This window comes from Rhinopithecus roxellana, chromosome 10 (genome assembly GCF_007565055.1).
Source record: "Rhinopithecus roxellana isolate Shanxi Qingling chromosome 10, ASM756505v1, whole genome shotgun sequence".
Classification (NCBI taxonomy): Eukaryota; Metazoa; Chordata; class Mammalia; order Primates; family Cercopithecidae; genus Rhinopithecus; species Rhinopithecus roxellana.
This window is the reverse complement of record NC_044558.1, coordinates 23,626,652-23,651,832: the sequence shown is the minus strand read 5'-3', so window position 1 is coordinate 23,651,832 and position 25,181 is coordinate 23,626,652. Positions and strand designations below refer to the sequence as shown.

The following is a 25,181-nucleotide window of genomic DNA, read 5'->3' as shown; positions in this document are numbered from 1 at the left end:
CCCTGGTCCCCACGATCGTGACCAGCCAGTCCACACTGCCAACCCCAGAAATGCGGTCTCAAGTGCTCGGTCAGCGAGAAGAAAGGCGGGCGAGGTCCTTGTCCTGCAGGCCACAGCGAAGACAAAAATCTCCGGTTACTGGCTTCAGGTGTAAGGCTGCTCCGCATTGGCAGCGCGGGATCATTCCTATCATTATTACGTAGTCTTGTTTCTTTCTGGGAGAAAGCACCTGGGGAGAGTTGGGCTGGCCCCTCCGGGCGCTCCAGTACACGCGTCCTATGTAACGCCGCAGCGTGCGCCAGCGTCCGACAGGGACGTCTCATCGAGGCCCGACTCGCATTTTTAGTTGTCAGATTCGCCACTTTTTGGTGTCAGAATTTAAAAGAAAAATTCCAGTTTCTCTATTTCAGAAGTTCTTTCCGTACAGAAAAACAGAAGTAGGAGATACTTCAGGTTTTTGAATTATTTTTCTTTTCTGGCGTCCACAGTATCTACATCCAGTGAGCGGGGACCGTGAGTCGAAAACGACGACGTGGATGCTCAGGCCACAGTTCCCGGCGCGCAGTCGCAGCTGCCCCTCGCTCCCGCCCCCGCCTGGAGTCCGACGTGGAAGTTGCTGGCTGACTGGGCTTGCGAGGAAACCGCCTCGGAGCTGCCGCCGAAGGCCAAGGAATCACTGAAGATCGGCGAGGGAGGACAGGCGGTTCATCATGGGTGAGGAGTTCGAGAAGGGCACCTAGGCGCGTTCGAGGGGGCCGCGGCCGAGGGCTGGGGTGCAGAGGAGGAGAGGGGCCGGCTGGGGAACCCTAGAGTAGCCAGCTCCTCAGGGGGCGGGTCGCCGAGGACTTAACTTACCTCGGATCTTCATCTCTAGGGGTGGATCCGGCCTTTCGCGTCCTCCTCCGCCCTCTCTCGTTTCCCCTTCAATCCCACGGGGTCCGGGGACCCGGACAGCGCGGGTCTGCAGAGCCTGGGTTCGAGTTCTTTCCCCTTATCATGAAGTTTTCCCTCATCCCCAGCTCCACTTGCTGGGCAGAGTTGTTCTTGCGAAGGCTGGCAACGCGTCAGTCGCAGCTTCGCTGAGGTTTCTTGATGAAAGATGAGCTGCGGCCCCAGAGTGGAAGCTTAATTATTCTCTTTACCAGGGGCGCTGGGACGGCCTCAGTTTGCAAAATCCGAGAGCAGGTGTTGCTTATGTTGTTCTATGGCCAGTTTGGCATTTGTCTGCTCATCTGCTGTAGCGTTTCATGCAATAATACGGGTATTTCTAGTCGGTAAATGAAATTTTATTCTCAATTCTTGGCCCGCTGATTGAGGGAACTGCCTTCTCACAAGCATCACTAGGGTCCAAATAAGGGTGCACATTCTTTAACTTGTTTCCCACCCTCCAAATGAAGGTGCAGATTGTTTGGCTTGGTTGAATCCCTCCACAGTTTTCTGGGGAGCATACTTCTTGCTCCCAAGCATCACAGGCGCTGTCCTGTCTTCCATACCCGCTTCCAACAAAACCCGCTTCAGTTTTGTTCCGGCTCTCTTCTACCTGTAAATGGTAGAAAGGACTTTGTCAAGTCACACCCATTCTGTTGAACTTTCCCAAGGTTCTCTAGCCCGTGTTGGTGTTCATTTTTCAACTGGCAGCTCTTAGTTATACCATGTCTTTGCCAAATAACAGTGTGGCATCACTTCTGATGTTAACGATTTTTTTTTGTATCGTTAATGTAACTTGTTTTTAATCTTCTCTAATGGCTCTGGATGGGAAAAAGACTGTGCTTTTATACTACACAATACTTGATGTACAGGAAGCTTTCTGGGAATATTTTGTGATGCATTGGATAGAGCTTTATTATTTTTTAAAATGGGTTTTCTGTCAAAATAGTTATTGTTTTCAACTTCTTTCTCAATTTCTTGTACTAGTTATATTGCTTGGTGGAGACCTCTGATTGAAGTTGGTTACAGTGGTACTGCTGCTGTACAATACTTTTCCTGTGCGAGGATTACATTGTCCCACTATCTTCCTTACTGGCCCCTTGGTTTTTGGGGGTAGGGAGGGGATCATGCTAAAATATTCCTATTCTGCTGATTAGAAAATGAGATTCCCAAAGACAGCGGCCATATTTCTCTTATTATTTGGTTTATCTTCTGTGCTTGCATGACACAATATTTAGGACATAGTAACATAACTAATTGTTTGATGTTGAATAATATATTTCATTAGCAAAAATATGCACCTATGCATCCAGGAAATTATAATATTTAATTTGGTATATAGCTTTCAAAGGACAAGATTAGATGTTTTGTGTACCTAGTTCACAAAATGACATTGTGTATGTTTTTTCTTTTGTTACGTTTTAGGTGGCTTTTTCTCAAGTATATTTTCCAGTCTGTTTGGAACTCGGGAAATGAGGATTTTAATTTTGGGATTAGATGGAGCAGGAAAAACCACAATTTTGTACAGATTACAAGTTGGAGAAGTTGTTACTACTATACCTAGTAAGTGTTGGTATGATGAACTAATTGTAGGGGTTTTCTGGTCTCCATGTAACAACTCTATTTCTTTCTTTTTTTTTGTTTTTGTTTTAATAGAGATCAGGTGTCACTGTGTTGCCCAAGCTGGTCTTGGACTCTTGGCCTCAAGTGATCCTCCTGCCTTGGCCTCCCAAAGTGCTGGGATTACAGGCATGAGCCACTATGCCAGGCCTGTTTCTGAATAAATTAATTCATATAACAAAGTATTTGATAAAGTTTATAAACTGCTGGTATGAACAAAACATTGATAACACTTTTTCCATCAACTGAGAGGCAGCTTAGTGTAATTTAAGGACCCTTGTTCTGGTTTACAGCCGGGTTTGACTGTTTATAGCTGTTTAAAAGTGGTTTAAATAACTAAATCTTATTGAGAGCCAGTATCTTTACTAATAAAATACATAAGATAACTACCCATTAGCTTTCAGGGGGAAATAAATGAAGTAGTTAAAAGTACCTTTTAAACCTGTGTAAAGAATTATATAAATATTAAGTAATATTACATGTGAAGTGCCTTTTTTTCTGTATTTGTTACTGTTTTAATTAAGATTAGTTTATCTAGGTAATTCTATTGATTACTTTTAAAGATCTGAGTTTTAGAGATTGAGTGTTGAAGTAATTTGGTACCTTAAAAATATCAAGAGAAGGCCAGGCACAGTGGCTCACGCCTGTAATCCCAGCACTTTGGGAGGCCGAGGCAGGTGGATCACCTGAAGTCAGGAGTTCGAGACCAGCCCGACCAACATGGAGAAACCCCGTCTCTACTAAAAATACAAAATTAGACAGGCGTGGTGGTGCATGCCTGTAATACCAGCTACTCGGGAGGCTGAGGCAGGAGAATCACTTGAACCCGGGAGGCAGAGGTTGTGGCGAGCCGAGATCGCACCATTGCACTCCAGCCTGGGCAACAAGAGCAAAATTCCGTCTCGAAATATATATGCATATATATGTATATATTTATTAAGAGAAGAAATACCTCAATTTTAATCAATTATTGCTGTCTTACAAAAACATTCTCCAACAGTCTTATTTGACTGTATGAGAATACTGTTGTTATTTATTCTTTTTCATTTGTTGACCTCAATTTACTTGGAGAAGATTAATATATTTAAATTAAATTGAAGAGTTCATACAGTTTGCCCAAGATTATTTAAATTATGCCTCTAACATTACTCTGTCACTCAGGATATTTCTTATGGTTGCTGTTCAAATTTATGGACTAAAACAAAAGAGGCTAACCTTTAAGAAAGAAGAGTGTTTTGAACCCTGTAATGTCTGTTATTCCTTTTTGCTATCTTCAGCAAATTTTAGTTCCCTTAGTTTTTGCTTCTCAAAATCACCCATTTCTGTCTGGGCATCTCCTGCAGTGCACAGAGCAGCACAGTGGATAGTTTTGAGTTTCAGTGAGTGCTGCTTTACACCACACTGTTTTTTGAGAAAGTGTCTTGCTTTTTTGCCCAGGCTGGAGTGCAGTGGCGCAGTCATAGCTCACTTTAGCCTCTACTTCCACAAGCCATCTTCCCACCTCAGCCTCCCAAAATGTTGGGATTACAGGCATGAGCCATTGCACCCAGTCTACGCCATTCTCTTGTCTTGCACATGTAAACGATGTTTTTTTCACTATTAGTGAACATTGTGATTACACTCCTACCTAATTCTAAGGGAGACATCATGAACTTGCATTTTAGTTTTTTGCTCAAATTTGTCATAGTGTTGTTATTTTTTAATTGTAATAGACATACTTGCCAAATACTCAAAGGTATCACCACTGTAAACTTAAATATAAAACAAAAGCTAATTGTCCAGTTATAGCCGGAAGTTTTATTTATTTGTTTATTTTTTTGAGACAGAGCCTCACTCTGTTGCCCAGGCGGAAGTGCAGTGGCGCCATCTCGGCTCACTGCAACCTGTGCCTCCCAGGTTCAAGCGATTCTCATGTGTCAGCTTCCAGAGTAACTGGAATGACAGGCATGTGCCACCAGGCCCGGATAATTTTTGTATTTTTAGAAGAGATGGGGTTTCACAGTGTTGGCTAGGCTGGTCTCAAACTGCTGACCTCAGGTGATCTACCCGTCTCGGCCTCCCAAAGTGCTGGGATTATAGGTGTGAGCCACCGCACCCAGCCATGGAAGTTATTTTTTACCTATTTTTCACCTAAGAAGGATGGCAGAGAAAAGGGATGGGACACCTGCCCTTTGACCATCCAGCCATGACCTTATTACAAGTGAGCTCTTGAGGATGTCTGCAGATGGGCCGTGAGATTGAAAGCTGCAGCCATGGCTGTGTCCATGCTGAAGTTTAGAATTGAAGTTTAGCTTTTCTTGCTTTTGGTCTGTTTATTGGCTACCAACCAAAATTCTACTTTTTATAGTACATCCACAACTGTATTTTCTAAATACAGCTTTCGAACACTTTTAACTACTCTTTTATGAGGGAAGTTTAATAGGATTTCCATTGAGCTAAAAATTATGTTTTCCTTTTTATTTCTTTTTTAAAATCTTTTTTAAATTTATTTGAGCTAAAATTATACACTTTATTTGCAGAACTGCTGGCTTTTAAAAAATATCCTGAAGATGGTATTGATCTTGCTCATTGATGTTTTGTGCACACACGTGCACGCGTGTGGGGGAGCAGAGCATACTGTCTCGTCTTAAATGGTATAAAATCTCAGCCAATAATGTGATTCAACAATTACCATTTCTTTTTAATTCGAATCCTAAGACAAATTATGTATATATTATATATATTTTAAACTCTAATAACAGCTACCATTAATTGCTATAACTCAATTAGATAGGATATTTTGAATGTGGAATGTATTAGTGTACACATACCGCTGATTTGATTTCTCTTCCAGCCATTGGATTTAATGTAGAGACGGTGACATACAAAAACCTTAAATTCCAAGTCTGGGATTTAGGAGGACAGACAAGTATCAGGTATGGTACAAAGACCAGGTTATTTGGTAGTATTTAACATTTATTGGTTCTTTTAAGGGTTAACATCAGTAAACTAGAATATGTGTTCTATTGTGATTTAAATGGAGCCACCTAGTTTAAAATGAGGTAAAATTTGGAACTATTTCCTTAGAGCATCCATTAAGTTAAAACTTAAGGAGCCCCGTTTTCCAGATATCTGCTTAATGAAACTCTTTTCATGAAAATCTCAAGACCTTATTACTTCAGTTATTCTCAACTAGAAAGGACCCTCCATTTAGTTCTTGTCAGTCTCTCCTCTCGGAAACACAGTTTTGGAATTGATTATAAAGTACCTTGCAGGCCTACCATTTAGGGCTAACATAAGAATAAATGTCATTGGCCAGGCACAGTGGCTCACGCCTGTAATCCCAGCACTTTGGGAGGTCGAGGTGGGCAGATCACCAGGTCAGGAGCTCAAGACCAGCCTGGCCAACATGGTGAAACCCCGTCTCTACTAAAAATACAAAAATTAGCTGGGCATGGTGGTGCGTGCCTGTAATTCCAGCTACCTGGGAGGCTGAAGCAGGAGAATTGCTTGTACCAGGACCTGGGAGTCGGAGTTTGCAGTGAGCCAAGATTGCGCCACTGCACTCCAGCCTGGGCTACAGAGCGAGACTCCGTCTCAAAAAAATAAATGGATAAATAAAAAATAAATGCCTTCTGCAGTTTGGGTCTTCTGCTTAGCATTTTGGGCTTGATATGGCAACAGTGAATGTTTGGTGACTGTCAGTAGTTGCTCATGATGGTACCATCTTAAAAGATTAGTGATGCATTCTCCAAACATTCTGACTTCTTATAACTCATTTATTGAATCACGTTTCTTTTTTTTTAATTGTGCAGCCTCCCAAGCCAGAGTAGCTCAGAGAGACTCCATTGAATCACTTTTGAGTTTATTTATAATTTTAGCCATTTCTACTGCTTAATGTCAGTGATTAATTTCATGACTGTTAAATGAAATCACATTTAAAAAGTTTATTCCTCTTAAGGGGTACCTAGTTAAATATTTGTTTAAGAAAGTGTAATGATCAGGTCTGTGTACAACTTTTCTATCAGTATATTTAGTGATTTCATAGATTATAAATAAATTTTGTCATCCTGAAGTCTGAATTCATTTTGAAACTCCCTGGTCCTGCAATTTAATGTTTATCAACGTTCTTTTGACTCCATCACATCTGAGGGATATGGTACATATATCCACCAGAAACAGTGAATCATTAAGGTATTGATTCTAACATGTGTGGGACAGAATTGGCAATTGATTTGTCAGTTTCTTCTTTAAAACAGTAACAATATATTCTCCCATTTTGAATTTTCTCTAGGCCATACTGGAGATGTTACTATTCAAACACAGATGCAGTCATTTATGTAGTAGACAGTTGTGACCGAGACCGAATTGGCATTTCCAAATCGGAGTTAGTTGCCATGTTGGAGGTAAGAAAACTTAACCACTTTAAAATATGGGGAAATCATTTACGTTTGCTGTTTCCAGTACATATTATTACACTGAAGAATAATTAAAAAGAATGCAGGGGTTGTTCTCTCCATCCTTTTAATATTTTCTTTTATGCAAATGATTTTCTATTCCAAAAATACATTTGAGGAGAGGGTTGGAGACAAAACAAAACAACAACAACAAAAACTAACCTTGTAACTTCCTCTTCCTTTAAGCCAGATTGCTTGATTTTCCAGGAGGTTCAGAGCTCACTTAAACAAAAATATCTATTCTAAGTCACTTATTTGATGTGACTTTTAAAATATGTCTTTTTATTTTTAGCTGTTTTAGAAGGATTAAAGTTCAGAGAAATATGTATTTCTGGGTTGCTGGCACAATGCTGGCCTCACGTTTATCGTTTTTTGCCCTTCCCAGTGTTTAAAGTGCTTTAGCTACACAGACCTTCTTTCTGTTCTTTGGACACGAGCTTGCACACCTGGCTTAGGGCCTTTTGCACTTGCTGATCCTTCTGCTTCTCTCCAGCATCTTTGCATGGGTGCCTTCCTGACATGTTTCTTCCCACATCCCTTCCCCAGAAAGACGTCTCATTTATTCTCTAATCCTTTATCCTTCTTTATTCTTTATACCAATATTGTTTCTTTTTTTTTCTTTTTAGTTTTTTTTTTTGTAGAGACGGGGTCTAACTATGTTGCCCAGGCTGGTCCCAAACTCCTGTCCTCAAGTGAGCCTCCTGCCTCAACCTCCTAGTGTTGGGATTACAGGTGTTAGCCATTGCATCCCACTTACTGTTTTTTTACATTTTTAAATTTATTTGTTGGCTGGGCATGGTGGCTCACGCCTGTAATGCCAGCACTTTGGGAGGCCGAGGCGGGCAGATCACCAGAGATCATCAGGAGTTCGAGACCAGCCTGTCCAACATGGTGAAACCTCATCTCTACTAAAAATACAAGAAAATGAGCTGGGCATGGTGGTGCGTGCCTGTAATCCCAGCTACTTGGGAGGCTGAGGCAGGAGAATCACTTGAACCCGGGAGGCAGAGGTTGCAGTGAGTCGAGATTGTGCCACTGCACTCCAGCCTGGGTGACAGAATGAGACTCCATCTCAAAAAATAAAAATTAAAAAAAAAAAAAGTATTTGTTTGCTTATGTATCTCTCCTTCTAAAATGTAAGTTCCTTGAGTTTACCCTGATAGGAGGAACAGTGTATAGCACTTAATTAAGAATTCAATACATTTTATTCACTGAAGTTAATAAGATCATATATTGGCTAACTGCTCAAATTCAGAGGATGCATTAAATCATCCATTTTTTAAGAATGGAAAAATAATCAAATGTACTATGATAATAATAAAATTGCCCCTGCTCTGGAAAATTAGATGGATAAATTTCTTTCTCTTGTCAAAAACTGTGATTCTGAATTGTTTAATCAAGGGATGTTGAAATATAAGTTCTAGGCCAGTTGATACCTAGGTAAAAGCATCCTCAGATGAGAGGACTATGGACTTTTGATTTTTTTTTTTTTTTTTTTTGAGACAGAGTCTTGCTCTGTCACCCAGGCTGGAGTGCAGTGGCGTGATTGCCACTCACTGCAATTTCCGCCTCCTAGGTTCAAGCGATTCTCCTGTTTCAGCCTTTGAGTAGCTGGGACTACAGGCTTCTGCCACCACACCTGGCTAATTTTTGTATTTGTAGCACAGATGGGGTTTCACCATGTTGGCCAGGCTGGTTTCGAACTCCTGACCTCAGCAGTTTGCCTGCCTCCTGATCTGCCCGCCTTGGCCTCCCAAAGTACTGGGATTACAAGAGTGAGCCACCATGCTCAGCCCAGGACTTTTGATTTCTTGAACTATTGACTTCTTAATGACTTCCAAGTTATAAATTGCAGACTTCATAGTTTTAAACATTTGGTGAATTTTTTTTTTTAAATATATCATAGCATTATATTTATTATAAGAGCTTCTCAGACCAAATTTAAATGTAAGGATAAGATTTAATTGCCTTGGGTATAATGGGTTTTTTAAAGAACAGCTTTATTTAGATATAATTCACATGATATATTATATTTTTATCATACAAAGTATTGCTTAAAACGAATGGATTGTTGACCTCAGTTTACAGTTCTTGAGTTGGTCAGGATTGTTGTTAGGTTACTTGCAGTGTTAGGATTTGACTTATAAAGTCTTACAGAGAAAGAAGTAAAAGTTGGATTCTTTCTTTAGGAAGTGACTTTTAATTCATCAGTAAATATCATGTTATGTTAAGTACAGGCCGAGTACGAGTCAGGACCGTTAATGTTAAAACATGGACACAGGCCAGGCGCTGTGGCTCATGCCTGTAATCCGAGCACTTTGGGAGGCAGAGGCAGGCGGATCACTTGAGGTCAGGAGTTTGAGACCAGCCTGGCCACCCACATCTACTAAAAATACAAAAATTAGCCTGGTGTAGTGGCGCACACCTGTAATCCCAGCTACATGGGAGGCTGAGGCAGGAGAATTGCTTGAACCTAGGAGGTGGAGGTTGCAGTGAGCTCAGGTCGTGCCACTGCACTCCAGCCTGGGTGACAGAGTGAGACTCCGTCTCAAAACAAACAAAATTAAAAATATATAGTATAGACACAAAAGCAGTTTAGGTTTCAACTTTTTTCTTCTTTTTTGAGACAGAGTTTCACTGTTGTTGCCCAGGCTGGAGTGCAGTGGCGCAATCTTGGCTCACTGCAGCCTCTGCATCCCGGGTTCAAGCAATTCTCCTGCCTCAGCCTCCTGAGTAGCTGGGATTGCAAGCATGCACCACCACACTCGGCTAATTTTTGTAATTTTAGTAGAGACGGGGTTTCATCATGTTGCTTAGGCAGGTCTTGAACTCCTGACCTGGTGATCCACCCACCTCAGCCTCCCAAAGTGTGAGGTGTGTGTGAGCCACTGTGCCTGGCCTTTCAACTTTCTTATACACAAAAATGTATTCTAAATGGGTAAATAATTAAATGTAAAAAATGAAAATTATAAGAACATATAAGGAATTCAAAAGATGAGATTTAATTATATTAACGTAACCCCCCCCCACACACACAAAGCTCAGATATGGCAAGTATAAACAAGATTAAGATAAGAAACCAGGCCTAACCAGAAACCAATGACTAAGGATTAGTGATCTTAATCATAGCAAGATCTTTTGCAAAATGAGCAAAAGGCAGTTCATAGGGGGAAAACATTGCTAATAACATTTGCATTTGTTTTTAAAGAGACAGGGTCAGCAGGGTGTGGTGGCTTATGCCTGTAATCCCAGCACTTTGGGAGGCTAAGGCAGGCGGATCACGAGGTCAGGAGTTCGAGACCAGCCTGACCAACATGGTGAAACCTCATCTCTACTAAAAATAGAAAAATTAGCCGGGCGTGGTGGCGGGCGCCTGAAGTCCCAGCTACTCAGGAGGCTGAGGCAGGAGAATTGCTTGAACCCGGGATGCGGAGGCTACAGTGAGCCAAGATTGCACCATTGCAACTCCAGCCTGGGCGACAGAGGGAGACTCTGTCTCAAGAAAAAAAAAAAAGGGGCGTCTCCCTTTGTCCCCTAGGCTGGCATGCAGTGGCACAACCAAAGCTTATTATAACCTTGATCTCCTGACTCTGCTTCCTTTTTCGTTCGTTTTTTAAAAAAATTTTTGTAGAGACCTGTGTGTTGCTCAGGCTGGTCTCAAACTCCTGGACTTAAGCGATTCTCCTGGCTCAACCCATTTGCATTTCGAATACCCTAATAATATATAATGAGATGCTGTGTTTGGAAAAGTAAATAATTCCCAACTCTGCAAAGGCTGCATTGAAGATGGAGACTTTTATACACTGTTGGTAGGGTAACCTTTCTGGAAAGCTGTTCATGCATGTATTCAGTTTATCAAAGCCTGAAAAAAGCTGTTCATACTTTAACTCCATTTTTAGAATATTGTGTTAAGAAAGTAGATTCAAACAAAGATTTTTGTATAAAGACCCTGTCACTTGGGTTTATCTAATAGTCCAGTGGAAAGAATCTAATAAGAGTCTAATACTAGAAAATAGTTAACACAGTTTATGGTGCATGCGTCCATAGTGTACAGCATATTTAGCCATTTTTTTATTTTGAAAAAATTGTTAATAGTTTGGAGAAACATGATTTTAATTTTTACTTTTTAGGCAGGGTATAGAACTATATATAAATCTGATCTTAAATGTATAAATGTATTTGCTAAATAAGCTCTTAAGTATCTGCAAAACAAAGTACTAGTAGAAAACACCCAAAATGTTAACAGTGATCATATTTGGGAGGTAGGGTTATGGGTGAAGCTTCTTTTCTTTATACTTCTCTATAATTTCATAATGTATAATGAATATATTAATAATAAATACACTTTTAAAATGTATTTTTGGACATTTTCTAAACTCGAGAGAGCCCATTGGTTAAAGGAAATTAAATATTTTCAATTTCATTTAGGAAGAAGAGCTGAGAAAAGCCATTTTAGTGGTGTTTGCAAATAAACAGGACATGGAACAGGCCATGACTTCCTCAGAGATGGCAAATTCACTTGGGTTACCTGCCTTGAAGGACCGAAAATGGCAAATATTCAAAACATCAGCAACCAAAGGCACTGGCCTTGATGAGGCAATGGAATGGCAAGTATCATGTTTCCAGAAGCCATCTGTGCATTTGTGTGTGCTTGCAGCTATGCACGTCCACGTGTAATTTTTCTCCAGTGTTGAGGATGAAACTTTGATTTATTTAGCAGCTTATTTCATAAGTTCCTCTAGCCTTTTCTCCCACTGGTCTTCAGGTGCATCCGTCTTCTTCTCAACCACACCTACCTGATGACAGTTACAATTCTTTGCCAATTTTTAGCCTTTTCCTTGCCTCACCTCACCCTCCAATTCCTTATCCTTCAGGAATTAGCTTCAGGCTGTCTTCTGAAGAGCTTTTCCTAATGTATCTCTATTCCTACTGCCTAACCACTCACGTAAAGTTAGATGCCCTTGTCACAGATTAGTGACATAGTACTTGTTATGCTGTCTTGTAATTGTTTGATTTGTTCATCTACTCATTAATCACCTCCTTGAAGACTGAGACTAGTTTCACCTCTGAGTCATCCATATGTAGCCCAGAAGTAGTAGTAGCCTGGAAAATAGATATTTGGTCTTTTTTGAATTTTTCATTCAAATCATAGACAAATTCAAAGCTTAAAGGAACCTTATGGAAATCTAATGCATAACCTCATCTATGTTAGCTGTCTTTATTTTAAGTACTTTGGAATCCACCTCTAATACAAAGTTTATTATAGATGATCATGCTTTATGCCTGAAAGTTAATTTTATAAAACAGTTCATTTTCTCTTTACAGGTTAGTTGAAACATTAAAAAGCAGACAGTAATTCAGTCCATTCTTCTCCCCTGAAACGAAGACTACATCACCTCTCTCCCTTTGGAAACAGTCAAGTGTACTTCACACTACTAGATGTTAAAACTGTATGATTATTGGCATATACTGACTGACTGCAATGTTTGTGGTAAATAGGGAAAAGAAATATTTGGTTGGAGGGATAATTCGATCGAATCACCTGAATGTTCTATGTAATGTAAAATATTCTTTTCTTGCTTTCTTGTGTTAAGGTATATATTCTATTTGTATGGAATTCTTACTCAAAATACAGTTCTATTAAAGAATGTACTCCTATTGGATGAAAAAACCTATTTTTGAATAGTAGTTGCAGCTTGTTTGTATAAATACTAAAAAATATCTTAACAGATTTTTTTTCCCTTTAAAATGAATTATCTTTCCAAAGATTAGACTCAGTAGAGTAGGTGAGGAACATAGTGTGTATAATATAATCTTTATTTGCTTATCTGACCACTTTTTATTAAGCTGTTTTGTTTAAAAGCTTTTGGTTATAGGCATGAATATTATTTTGATGGTTAACTTCATTGACTTATCTGTAATTGTCATTTTATAGTACTTTACAGTTGTCAAAAGAAAAATCTTATGTTGACCTAGCTGATCTGTACAGAAAGCTTGTGAAGTAGGTAGGACAGGTTATGATGTCCTCATTGTATGTATTCAGCGCACCTTTAATTATTTTCTGGCTTGCCCAAGGTCACCTGCTAGCTAGTAAGGTGGGAATAAGGCTCAAAGTAAAACTTTTGGTTCAGAAGCCTGACTTATAAACTATACTATATATTCCCAAAAATGTCAGTATTGACAACACAGTCTAACTCTTTAATAAAATTATGCTAATTAAAGCAGTTACATTCAAAATAATGTCTATAAACTTATTTGTCTATACTAGTAGAAGTGATCAGTGACATACTATAAATAATCCTAAATGGTTATATTTGATGGAATTCATAACACATTAAAGAGAAAATATCACATTAAAGGAAAGGAAGGTTTAAAAATCTATTTGCAGGTTATAAAAGGTGTCTTTACTGGTTTTCATTCTTTTTATCTACCATGTCCAATATTTGGTCTTTTTTGAATGTAAACTTGTTACATTCAAACATGTAAACTTGTTAAAAATCAAAATCTTACTGATTATACAGGGGGAAATTAAGCATTCTGGTTTAAAAATTAGGCTTATTGCTAGATTGTAAGTTTAAAAACAATTCATGTTCAAAGGAGCTTTTCAAATTACCCAGTCCACCTCAAAATCAACTAATGTGACAGAAGTAAATATAGTGCTTCATAATTGCTAAAAACGGGTGAGTTTCTTTCGCTTAAGTTGGAAAACCAGCGTTTAAGAAATTAGGTGCTGGTATTGAGAGCTTAATGCCATGGTTCCCCGCAGGTCTCGGGAACATCAGTAGTTCCTTTCTTGGCCTTCACTGTGCGTCCAGTGTTGGCCTCTGACCTCTTCCCCTCACATTTATGTTCATTCTCCAGGCTTATATTCATTCTCTGCAGCTTTCTCCCTTCACCTGCGGGACTCTCACCCTTCTTGCTCATTCTTCAGCACCCATTCCCACTTTAGTCTCTGAAATCTTTTTTGGAGATTTTTCTTCAGCTACAAGTGTTCCGGTACAACCAATATTACTCCTGAGGGGCAGAGACTTTTTCATATTTATGTCCCTAGTATCTGGTGTGGTACCTGGCATATGGCATTTCAGAATTATGTTCATAGTTGAAATAGTAGGATAGGTATTTGTCATCTTGACAAGTAGCCCCTTTGCAATTTATAGTTGAGTTTATTTCTGGTCAGTGGCACATGGCTGGAAAATGCAGAAAACAAGTTCACTTACAGCCTGAGGCTTGTAAAGCTTGTGCAGCTGCCTCCTGGCAGTTCAGGAAAACTGCAGAAAATGGGAAGTAAGGTCCTGGCAGGCAGACCTGGCATGTAGCCGCTGGCCATCTTGAATCCCAGGGCATGAACTTGCCCCAAACGTCAGCACTTGGTTAAGCCTGATCCCTCTGGTTTATCACAAAGAATAGGGTGGGATAAAGAGAGTGGACACTTAAACAAGCTGTAAATTATATGGTCCTTGTCTAGCAGGAGACAACTGCACAGGTATGCTACCAGTGTTTGGATATTGATATTTACATGGCAAATCTGAATATTGTTTTATGAGAGGCCTGGCAATAGGAAAAGCACCAAACTTGAAATTAGAACATAGGTGCAAATGGCCACTCCTGCAGTTTCTTTTCTGTAAAATGGGACCTGGAAAAATGATACCAAATGTTTCTTTCTGACATGCTATTTTATAACTCTGGCCTATGGTTGTGTTGTATCTTGCTACAAAAAAAAAAGAGTGGTAGAATTAATTCCGTTATCTGAAATACCTGAAATGCATTTTAAACTGTTGAAATGTAAGCTCGGAGGGCAGGGACCGTATCTTACTTACTGTTAGTATCCCTTGCATCTAGTGTGGTGCACCTGGCACACAGTAGGCACTCAATAAATATTTATTGATTAAAAACAAAGACGTCTTCAATATCCCAGATATATTTGTTCTTTCTGATCTTTGCCTTGGTATTTTGTTTTATTTTAAAAAATTTTACGAAAGCAATACATGCATTTACTTTAGGTCACTTAGGATGAATTAAAGTGAGTCTTCTAAGATGGCCTCCTTCTGACACATTACGAAGCCCTTAGAAGGGTGAGAACTCCCGTTTGAGATACACACTACATCAAAGCACAGATGCTTAAGTGAATGAACATTTGATTCCTATGCCACATGCATATTCTTAGCCTGTAAGTACAAATTTTAAAGCATGGACTTTTTTTTTTTTTTTTTTTTTTTTGAGATGGAGTCTCACTCTGTCGCCCAGGCTGGAGTGTGGTGGCACGGTATCGGCTCACTGCGACCTCTGCCTCCCAGGTGCAAGTGAGTCGTCTGGCTCAGCCTCCCAAGTGGCTGGGACTACAGGTGTTCCGCCACCACGCCCGGCTAATTTTTGTACTTTTAGTAGAGACAGGGTTTCATCACGTTGGCCAGGCTGGTCTCGAACTCCTTACCTCAAGTGATCCACCTGCCTTGGCCTCCCAAAGTGCTGGGATTACAGGTGTGAGCCACCGCGCCCAGCTCAAAGCATGGACTTTGAATCTTGATTGTACCACCCACATCCTGTATCACCCTTAGGCAAGTTATTTACTCTGAGTCTGTTTCTTCATCTGTAAAATAGGAACCAATTGTAGGAATCTCTCAGGAATACTAGGATTAAACAAAATGTATCCAAAGTGCCTGGCACATAGGGTGGATTTCCCACTCCATATATCCCCAAGTATGTGGGGCACTAAAGAATATTTTTTCCACACCAAGTATAGAGCGAGGCAAAAGATGCTATACGGTTGAACAACAGAAACAACTTTACCCACCTCTAAATAAGTGTGGCTTATTACCATTTTAGTTGTAAATAATAAACCTTAAAAGTAAAGTTTCAAAGAAACCACTTGTTTTCTTTGTACTAATAACAACAGTACAAATGTGGTTTTGGCCGAATATTAGAAAATTTTTATCAGGAAATATTTTATGTATAGAAAGTAATGTAATGAAGCATTATAAACTTGGAAATCTGGCACCAAATGTAAGACATTGAACATTATGAGAACAGTTTAAGTCCCCCAACCCCATCGTGTGCTTCTCCCTTGATTCTGTTCCTTCGCACAAGTACCCTCTATCCTGCAACTTTGAAATCGTTAATTTTTTCCTACAGATTTATCATATATGTACACAATTTTATTACAGTGGTATTCAACTATTTTTCTTTTCCCCCCACTCAACATTGTTTCTAGAATATCATCTTTATTGATATATATATGTAATTAGCTGATTTCTGCTACTGTATTTCAGTATATGAATATACCATTTTATTCTCTTGTGGAAGGACATTTGGATTGCTTCTAGTTCTTTTAGCAATGGTTCATGAACATTCTTCAGATCCATGGTTCATGGTTTCTCTAGGAGTGGAACTCGGGATCAGGGAGTATAACCGTCTTCGGGTTTACAAGGTAATGTCAAAGATTGCCTATGGCTCCACCATGCTTGCCAGCACTTAGTATTGTCAGCTTTATCATTCTGATGGTTTCAGAATGGAATCTCATTCTGGTGATAATTGGCATTTTCCTAATTACTGATGAGGCTGAATACAGGAGTGACTCAAACAATTTAACAACTAGCCATAGCTAGTACAGTAGGACTCCGACTAGTCCAGGTATTCTTTAACTTCTGGTGTGAGAAGGTATGTAATCTAAGAACTTCATGTAGCCAGGGTAGCACTTGGGGGTCTCAATGTAATGACTACTTGCCAAGCAGTCCATAATACTTAAAAAAAAAAATGGCACAGCCATATCAGCTAACAGTGTTTAAGGACCATTTATGTTTCTCCTTTTGTGCCATGTTCATTTCTCTCTTTTGCCACTTTCCACTAGATTGTCTGTGTGGATTCATCAGTATTCACTGTATGTCCTGGTACTACTAATTGTTTAACAGTATGTGTTGTGTGCCATGTCCCAGTTTGTGTCTTTTCCTAAGTAGAAGTTCTTAATGAAGTAGGATTTACTACACATTCTCTCTATAGATAGTTTTGTGTCTTACTTTTGATATTCAAAGGGGCAAGCCCCTCATCCTGTTCTACTTTTGTAAGAGTGTCATGGTTATTCTCGGCTTACTATCTTCCATATAAATTTTAGAATCAACTTGTTGGGTTAACGTGAAGAACTCTTGGGATTTTGCTTAGATACACACTTAACCAAAGGGATCAACTTGGGACAAAGCATTTTGTGGTCCTGAATCTTCCTAGCTATGAACATGGTTATAGTTCTCTATTTGTGCAGATCTTTCTTACTGCCTTTTCCTAAAATTTTAGAATGTACTATATAGCAGTATTTGCAAATCTTTTGTCTGATTATTGCTAACTTCTACATTTTTTCTTGCTATTTAAAAATTTATCTTTTTATTTACAACTTATATTTTAAACTCTTTGGTGTCACATGCTTTTTAGACAGTGAAGACCCAGTAGTAGTATAAAGTGTTTTATTTATTTAAAAAATATGAGCATGATTACATTAAACTATATATTATACAACCTATCCAAAATTTAACTTAAATTAAAACCTGGTTGGGCACGGTGGCTCACACCTGTAATCCCAGCACTTTGGGACGCCAAGGCAGGTGGCTCAGTTGAGCCCAGGTGTTCAAGACCAGCCTGGCCAACATGGCGAAATCCTGTTTCTACAAAAAATACAAAAAATTTGCCGGGCATGGTGGTGTGTGTCTGGGGGGCACAGCTACTTGAGAGGCTGAGGTGACAGGATCACTTGAACCCAGGTGGAGGCTGTGGTGAGCTGTGATTTCGTCACTGCACTCCACCCTGGGTGACAGAGTGAGACCTTGTCTTGGAAAAAAAAAAAAAAAGGAACCCCCCACCAGCCTGCTGTAATTTCAGACTAGAAGAATATTCCAGAAAGTTCATGCTTGTATCAGCACAGGGAGACATTACTCCACCATTGCTAAATCTTTCAGGCTGTGGCTTTTTTGTCTCTTGGCCTTATAGCCTGGACGCAGGAACTCTATCTTTCTCTTCTTTGCTTCACTTTTATTTTTGTGTTTCTTCATTTTTTTCTTGGCAGCAATATCAGGATTAGTTACAAACTAGAAAAGATAATAGAAATTTTGTATTACTTTTAAAGTAAATATTAAACCAATAAGAATCAAATACAGAAATAAATGTAAAAAACACATGCTCATTAAAGAAAGTCTGAAGCCCCAGCTATAAATTCCCCAACCACTCAAACCCTTTATCCTCCCTGAGTGTGTGACACAAACATGCACACTTAGTAGTTATCAAGTCCAGTGAACATGCCATATTTTCAAAGAGCAAACTTACCTCCAGGGCCTTCCTCTTTTTCCGGAGTGCCCTTTTCTCATTAGCCTGTTTCTGTACAGAGGCAAAGGCTAATGAGAAGCTCTCAAGTCCAACCAGCTTTTTGAGTAATTCTATGATTTCCTGGGATAGATTCTTCAGCAAAGGATCTAATCACACACAAAGAGTAATGATCAGAGTAAAGACAGTAGGAAAGGACACATTTGAACATCAACAAAATCAACGAAATCAAACAAAATCAACAATATGTACAACATTTATATCCAGCTATTGATCTGGCAAGAAACCAAATAAAACAACAAAAATAATTTAAACTCTTGCAGCATTATCACCATTACTTCAACATTAAACACCGATATAAAACTAGCCTCTGTGTTCCTGGGATGGGGAAACCAGCAATGCTAGACACAGCACTCCAGCCATCACCTCACCCAGGATGCAACAAGAAATCAGAGAACGTGAGGCCCACTTCCCAGCGGAAACCTAGCCCTGAAGACATTAAAGTAACTTGGGACCTTGACAGAAACGTTTTGAATTCCCTCTGTTTACCTGCTGAGCTCTTGCAGATGGGGGGCAAAGTAAGAGATTCCCTCTCTAATCCATGATGGGTCACAGAGGCTTAGCTCTGCCCACAGTTAACTTTTTTTTGGGGGGTGCGGGGGATGTCAAAGCCTCCTTTGTGCAGTTGACAAAAAAGCCGTATCTCCTACCCCTCTCTGCCACTCACCCCCAATTTCAATTTCACGGGAGTTCAGGACATCTGTTCTAGATCACAAGCTTCTTGAAAACTTTCCTGCTGTTGAATCCCTAGTGCCTGGCAGATATTAGGTGCTCATTAAATGTTGGCTGACTTGAACCAAAGTACACCTGAACCTGATTTTGTCAGCAGCCTCAACCTTTACCATTGCTTTTTCCTTTCGAAGAGTGAGGAAACTTTCTCTCAAGGTTGTAGGACTACAAAAGCTCTTGCTTTGACATTTGCTTCATTTGTTTTATTTTTAAACTCTGAACATTCACTTTACCTCCTCTCCTTCCAGCCCCCAATTCCCTCTTTACCTGTTATTACCAACAATTACAATAAGTGAGGGAAATGTATCAGGCAAGGAAAAAGAAGAAATGTTAAAATGATATTTTAAAACTATTTCATATAAAAATGATAATACTTATATTTTTGCCTTATAATTTTTTTTTTTTTTTTTTTTTTTTGAGACAGTGTCTCACTCTGTTGCCCAGGCAGGAGTGCAGTGGTGCAATCACGGCTCACTGAAGCCTTGACCTCACAGCCTCAAGAGATCCTCCCACCTCAGCCTCCTGAGTAGCTGCAATTACAGGTGCACACTACCATACCCAGCTAATTTTTGTATCTTTTGTAGAGATGGGGTTTTGCCATGTTGCCCAGGCTGGTCTTGAACTTCTGGGCTCAACTGATCCTCCCACCTTGGCTTCCCAAAGTGCGGGATTACAGGCGTGAGCCACTATGCCCAGCCCACAATTTTTAAGATGAGAATATAATGACATTTTATTGTTCATTATTATTCATTGTGCTATGAGGTTTAAAACCACCCTGAACCATAGTTTTCTTTGACTAATCTATGTTAAGGATAAAGCATCATCTTTTATGTGAGAAACATTCTTTCTGGGACAGCAGAAAGCATAGAGAAGAGGGCAATCAAATATAATACAAATATGCCTATTTGTTTGCTAATTATCTTGATACCTCATAAGTTTTCTTTTTAAAAATAAACTCTGGCTGGGTACGGTAGCTCACTTCTGTAGTCTCAACACTTTGGGAGGCTGAGGTTGGAAGACTGCTTGAGGCCAGGAGTTTGAGACCGAGACCAGCCTGGCATAACATAGTGAGACCACTATTCATCTCTCTCTCTTTTTAATTTATGTGTCTGTGTATATATAAAAATATAAACATATATAAGTATATAATATATAATTTAAAAATATATACAAATAAAAATAAATCTCTGGCAGGGAGGGAGGACAGAAAGGAAGAAGGAAACATTCAAGAGAGAAATTAGAAATCCTGCAAAAGGCAGGAGAACAGACGAGGCAGGGTTACCTTGCTCTGAGTAGGTGCTGTTCAGTTCTCGAAACAAAGGAGCTATGATCATTGGGAGATACGGCTTTACCTTGTCTATCCCAAGATCCATTGCTACAGCGCCAAGGAACTTAAAGATGCATGTTCTCTGAAAATACAGATCATTTTTTTTCATTTGAAATATTTATCTTTAGCACTCAATCATAGACACAGCATTAATTTAGAAAACAGGGCTCAGTCTATTTTGGGACAGATGCTATTGCTGCAGTTTAGGGTTCAAAGGTAAAGTTTCTAGGGACTTAGGAGGATCACTAATACCGTTAAAATACTTTTTAAAGAGAAATTACTACTCTCAGTCATTCTGTGCATTCATCACACCTTTAAGGGGTTTCTCGGCGAATAAGCAGCTTCTAGTTTTGCGATCCGGGACAGCTTCTGGATCAACCACAGCAGCGTGGCCGGCCTGCCAAGCTCTTCCTTCACCTCTTCCTTCTCTTCTCCGTCAGACTCTGCCTTCTCATCTGCATAGGCCACGCCATCTCCTAAAGCTTCTTGTTCTTCCAGGTCTTCTTTTATCTTACTTTGCTTATCCTCACAATAAGGTTCCAGTAAATACAAGACTCTGGCTACGAACAACAAATTCTTAACAACCTTTTAAAAAAACGGGGTGGGGGAAGACATTGGACATTGATTTTGAAATAAATAAGGCTTAGTAGAGCATAAGCTAAAATAGGTATTCTACAATCAGAAAACAAAAACAATCAGGTATTACAACTATTTAACAACTATTAAATGATGATGGCTCCATTTTTAGATCATGCATTTTTTTTTTTTTTAAAGACAGAGTCTTATTGGCCACCCAGGCTGAGGGCAATGGCGCAATCTCCGCTCACTGTGACCTCCCCCTCCCAGGTTTAAGTGATTCTCGTGCCTCAGCCTCCCGAGTAGCTGGGATTACAGGCATGCGCCACCATGCCCGGCTAATTTTTGTATTTTTAGTAGAGATGGGGTTTCCCCATGTTGGCCAGGCTGGTCTCAAACTCCTGACCTTAGGTGAACCGCCTGCCTCGGACTCCCAAAGTGCTGGGATTACAGGTGTGAGCCACTGCACCTGGTCTAGATCATTCTTAAGTTCTCCCTCATAGGGCATCCAAACCTATTTCCATGTAACTTTGATCTATGTGGACTAGTTCTACCCTTTAAAGTCACAAAGAATAAGTAAACAATTTCCTTCCAGGCCCTCCATTTACATTTTTTGTTTTGTTTTGTTTTTTGGGTATTTTCTGAGACAGTCTCACTTTGTCACCCAGGCTGGAGTGCCGTGGTGCAATCTCGGCTCAATGAAACCTCTGCCTCTGGGTTCAAGCGATTTTCATGCCTCAGCCACCCCAGCAACCGGGACTATAGGCCACCACACTCAGCTCATTTTTGTATTTTTAGTAGAGACAGGGTTTTGCTATGTTGGCCAGGCTGGTCTTGAACTCCTGGCCTCAAGAGATCTGCTCCTCTTGGCCTCCCAAAGTGCTAATGTTACAGGTGTAAGTCACCACACCAGCCTCATTTTACATTTTTAATGACAGCTTTCACCTCTACCTCCATTAAATTCCTTCAACCATTCTACATAGAAATAACTATTTCTCTCTCTTTCTCTCTCTCTTTTTTGATATGGAGTCTAGCTCTGTTGCCAGGCTAAAGTGCAGTGTGGAGATTTCAGCTTACTGCAACCTCTGCCTCCCCAGTTCAAGAGATTCTCCTGCCTCAGCCTCCCATGTAGCTGGGACTACAGGCATGTGTCACCATGCCCAGCTAATTTTTGTCTTTTTAGTAGAGATGAGGTTTCACCATGTTGGCCAAGATGGTCTTGAACTCCTGGCCTCACGTGATCCACTTGCCTCGGCCTCCCAAATTGCTGGGATTACAGGCATGAGTCATTGCACCCAGACCCCTATTTGGGAATTTTAAATGGAGCAAAGAGTAATCCCAACACAGACCCAGAGTTGACAAGACATATGTGTACTTGAACATATATATGAGTGTATGTCTGTATCTCATCTAATCCCCCAAGCATTAAGATAGGTTCAAAACAAAACAAAATAACAAATGTAAGCCTATTCCTAGACTGCTGATAGAATAGGCCCCTTCTTTCTTTTTGAGACAGACTCTCGCTCTGTCACCTAGGCTGGAGTGCAGTGGCGTGATGTTGGCTTACTGCAACCTCTGCCTCCCACGTTCAAGCAATTCTCCCTGCCTCAGCCTCCTGAGTAGCTGGGATTACAAGCGCCTGCCACCATGCCTGGATAATTTTTTTGTATTTTTAGTAGAGATGGGGATTCGCCATGTTGGCCAGGCTCATCTCGAACTCCCGACCTCAGGGGATCTGGCCGCCTAGGCCTCCCAAAGTGCTGGGATTACAGGTGTGGGCCACGGTGCCCAGCTGGCCCCTTCTTTTAAACTAGGAGAACTACAATTCTTACCTGTTCTCCTAGAGACTGATCCAAGAATTTGGAATGCAATTGATGGCAAGAGGCGAGAGAGATACTTTTCATCTGTGAAAAGAAAATGGACATTGGTAGACAAGACAGACACAGGACATTTCTGATTGTTTTTAAAAAACTAAACATAATAACTGTAACACAACTAACGTACTGGATTTTCCTCTGAATGACCACCTGTATAGATTTGGAGAAGAAAGGTTCATGACCAGAAATTGTGTAACTGTTCCCTTCTACCTGCCCTAAGCATTTCATCCTAAATAAATGGGATAGTTTCACATTCTGGCGAGAAACAGGTAATAATCCTCTACAATTTTTTTTTTTTTTTTTTTTTTTTTTAGAGTCTCAATCTGTGGCCTGGGCCGGACTACAGTGGAGTGATCTTGGCTCACTGCAACCTCTGTCTCCTGGGTTCAAGCAATCCTCCTGCCTCAGCCTCCCAAGTAGCTGGGATTACAGGGGTCTACCACCGCACTTGGCTAATTTTTTGTATTTTTAGTAGAGATGGGGTTTCGCCATGTTGGCCAGGCTGGCCTCGAACTCCTGACCTCAGGATCCACCCACCTCGGCCTCCCAAAGTGCTGGGATTACAGATGTGAGCCACTGCGTCCGGCCAATCCTCTACCTTTCTAGTAGAGCACTTTGCAACAGTCAATATTTTTTCTTCCTCTTTTCTTCCCTTCTACCCTCCAGTCATTCAATATTTATGGGGTTCCACTATGAGTGAGAAATTGTGCTAGGACCTAGGAAACCAGAGACACATATATCATGGCCCCTAACATTTTCTTTTCTTTCTTTTTTTGGGATAGGATCTCGGTCTTGCCCATGCTGGAGTGCAGTGGCATGATCACAGCCTACTGTAACCTTGACCTCCCCAGGCTCAGGTGATCCCCCTGTGTCAGCCTCCCAGGTAGCTAGGACTACAGGCGTACACCACCATGCCCAGCTAATTTTTGTATTTTTTGTAGTGATAGGTTTTCGCCATGTTGCCCAGGCTAGTCTCAAACTCCTGAGCTCAAGTGATCTGCTCACCTTAGCCTCCCAAAGTGCTGGGATGACAGATGTGAGTCACCATGCCTGGCTTGGCCCCTGACATTTTCATGAACGTGATCTCATTTACATCATCAACAAGGTTATTAGGAGGCAAGACAGACAGTATTAATCTTATTTTCCAATGCTGATAAAGAACTTAAACATTAGCTGGGCGTGGTGGCACGCGCTTGTAATCCCAGGTACTTGGGAGGCTGAGGCAGAAGAATCCCTTGAATTCGGGAGGCGGAGGCTGCAGTGACCCGAGATCACACCACTGCACTCCAGCCTGGGTGACAGAGTGAGACTCCATCTCAGAAAAGAAAAAACAAAAACAAACAAACAAAAAAACCTAAACATATCATGGAAGATGGGCATGCTAAATAAGCAAATTAAAATCTAACTACACTAATGGTCTAAAAATTATCTTTGAAAAAATCCTGGCCTTGAGAGTGACCCCTCTCCAGTGACTAATATTCCTATTGATTTACCTGTACAACAAATTGTTGGTTGGAAGAGTTTCTCTCAAGGGCTGGCCCAAAGATAGTTACATGAACCAGAAGGAACATCTTACAGTCACGAGGGAAAGAAAAGGTTTGACAGAAACCTTACCTTTTGGTCAAGGTCACTGGCCAGGAACTTGATTGCTACAGGTTCTGGGAGGTTTCTTTTAGTCTTTTTGGTATTCCATTTTTGAATAAGCTCCTCTGGCTGGCAAGAGGCAAAGAGTAATCCAAAAATCTGGGCTGCTGTGAGCCACACCCAGTTGTGTGGATGTCTCAGGTGAGAATGCACATGACCTAAGGGAACCAAAAAGCATTCGTGGATGTCACATGGCCTTCCTGATTGTTTAGAGGTAAATACGATGAAGTGAAGCATTTACAGAGTATTATGTGTTTGGAGTGGGGAACCAAATATGAACAAAATAGGCCAGTGGCTGGGAAGTGGGGGCAGGAGATGAAAAGAGATTGGTTAATGTGCACAAAAATAGAATTAGATAGAAGGAATACGTTTCGTGTTAGACAGCACAGTAGGGTGACTACGGTTAACACTGATATATTGCACATTTCAAAATAGCTGGAAGATTTGAAATGTTCCCAACACAAAAAGATAATAAATGTTCAAGGGGAAGGATATTCTCATTACCCCAACTGGATCACTGGACATTGTATGCATGTATCAAAATATCATAGATACCCCATAAGTAGGTATAATTATGCATCAGTTTAGAAAAAGACAGATAGTTCTTGCTTCCCAAAAGCCCACAGAAGCTAGAGAGAAGTGAGGTGGAAGAGGCACTGGAAACGACTAGAAAACCAACTCCTAGAG

At 40.4% G+C, this 25,181-nt stretch overlaps 2 protein-coding genes across 2 annotated transcripts in view; one reads left to right on the top strand and one right to left on the bottom strand.

Annotated features, from left to right (window-relative positions):
- Positions 1-535: 535 nt before the first annotated feature.
- Positions 536-13,220, top strand: ARL1 (ADP ribosylation factor like GTPase 1). Its single transcript, XM_010357204.2, has 6 exons — positions 536-714; positions 2,353-2,490; positions 5,381-5,462; positions 6,821-6,932; positions 11,412-11,590; positions 12,309-13,220. The coding sequence occupies exons 1-6, from the start codon at positions 711-713 to the stop codon at positions 12,337-12,339; spliced, it is 546 nt and encodes a 181-aa protein (XP_010355506.1). The 5' UTR covers positions 536-710; the 3' UTR covers positions 12,340-13,220.
- Positions 13,221-17,415: 4,195 nt separating this feature from the next.
- UTP20 (UTP20 small subunit processome component) overlaps positions 17,416-25,181 on the bottom strand; it is a 109,438-nt gene continuing 101,672 nt past the window's right edge. The window contains exons 57-62 of the mRNA XM_010357205.2: positions 24,465-24,652; positions 22,806-22,877; positions 20,710-20,982; positions 20,353-20,479; positions 18,285-18,430; positions 17,416-18,049 (exon numbers count right to left, since the gene is read on the bottom strand). Coding sequence (XP_010355507.2) covers positions 17,894-18,049; positions 18,285-18,430; positions 20,353-20,479; positions 20,710-20,982; positions 22,806-22,877; positions 24,465-24,652 — 962 coding nt within the window. The 3' untranslated portion in view covers positions 17,416-17,893. The remainder of the gene's footprint in view (positions 18,050-18,284; positions 18,431-20,352; positions 20,480-20,709; positions 20,983-22,805; positions 22,878-24,464; positions 24,653-25,181) is intronic.

What these genes read in the sequence shown, in the direction of transcription:
- ARL1 (XM_010357204.2), top strand. An exon ending in AGTTGTTACTACTATACCTA is followed by an intron (nt 2,491 to 5,380) that starts GTAAGTGTTGGT and finishes TTTCTCTTCCAG; the next exon opens with CCATTGGATTTAATGTAGAG. An exon ending in AGTTAGTTGCCATGTTGGAG is followed by an intron (nt 6,933 to 11,411) that starts GTAAGAAAACTT and finishes AATTTCATTTAG; the next exon opens with GAAGAAGAGCTGAGAAAAGC.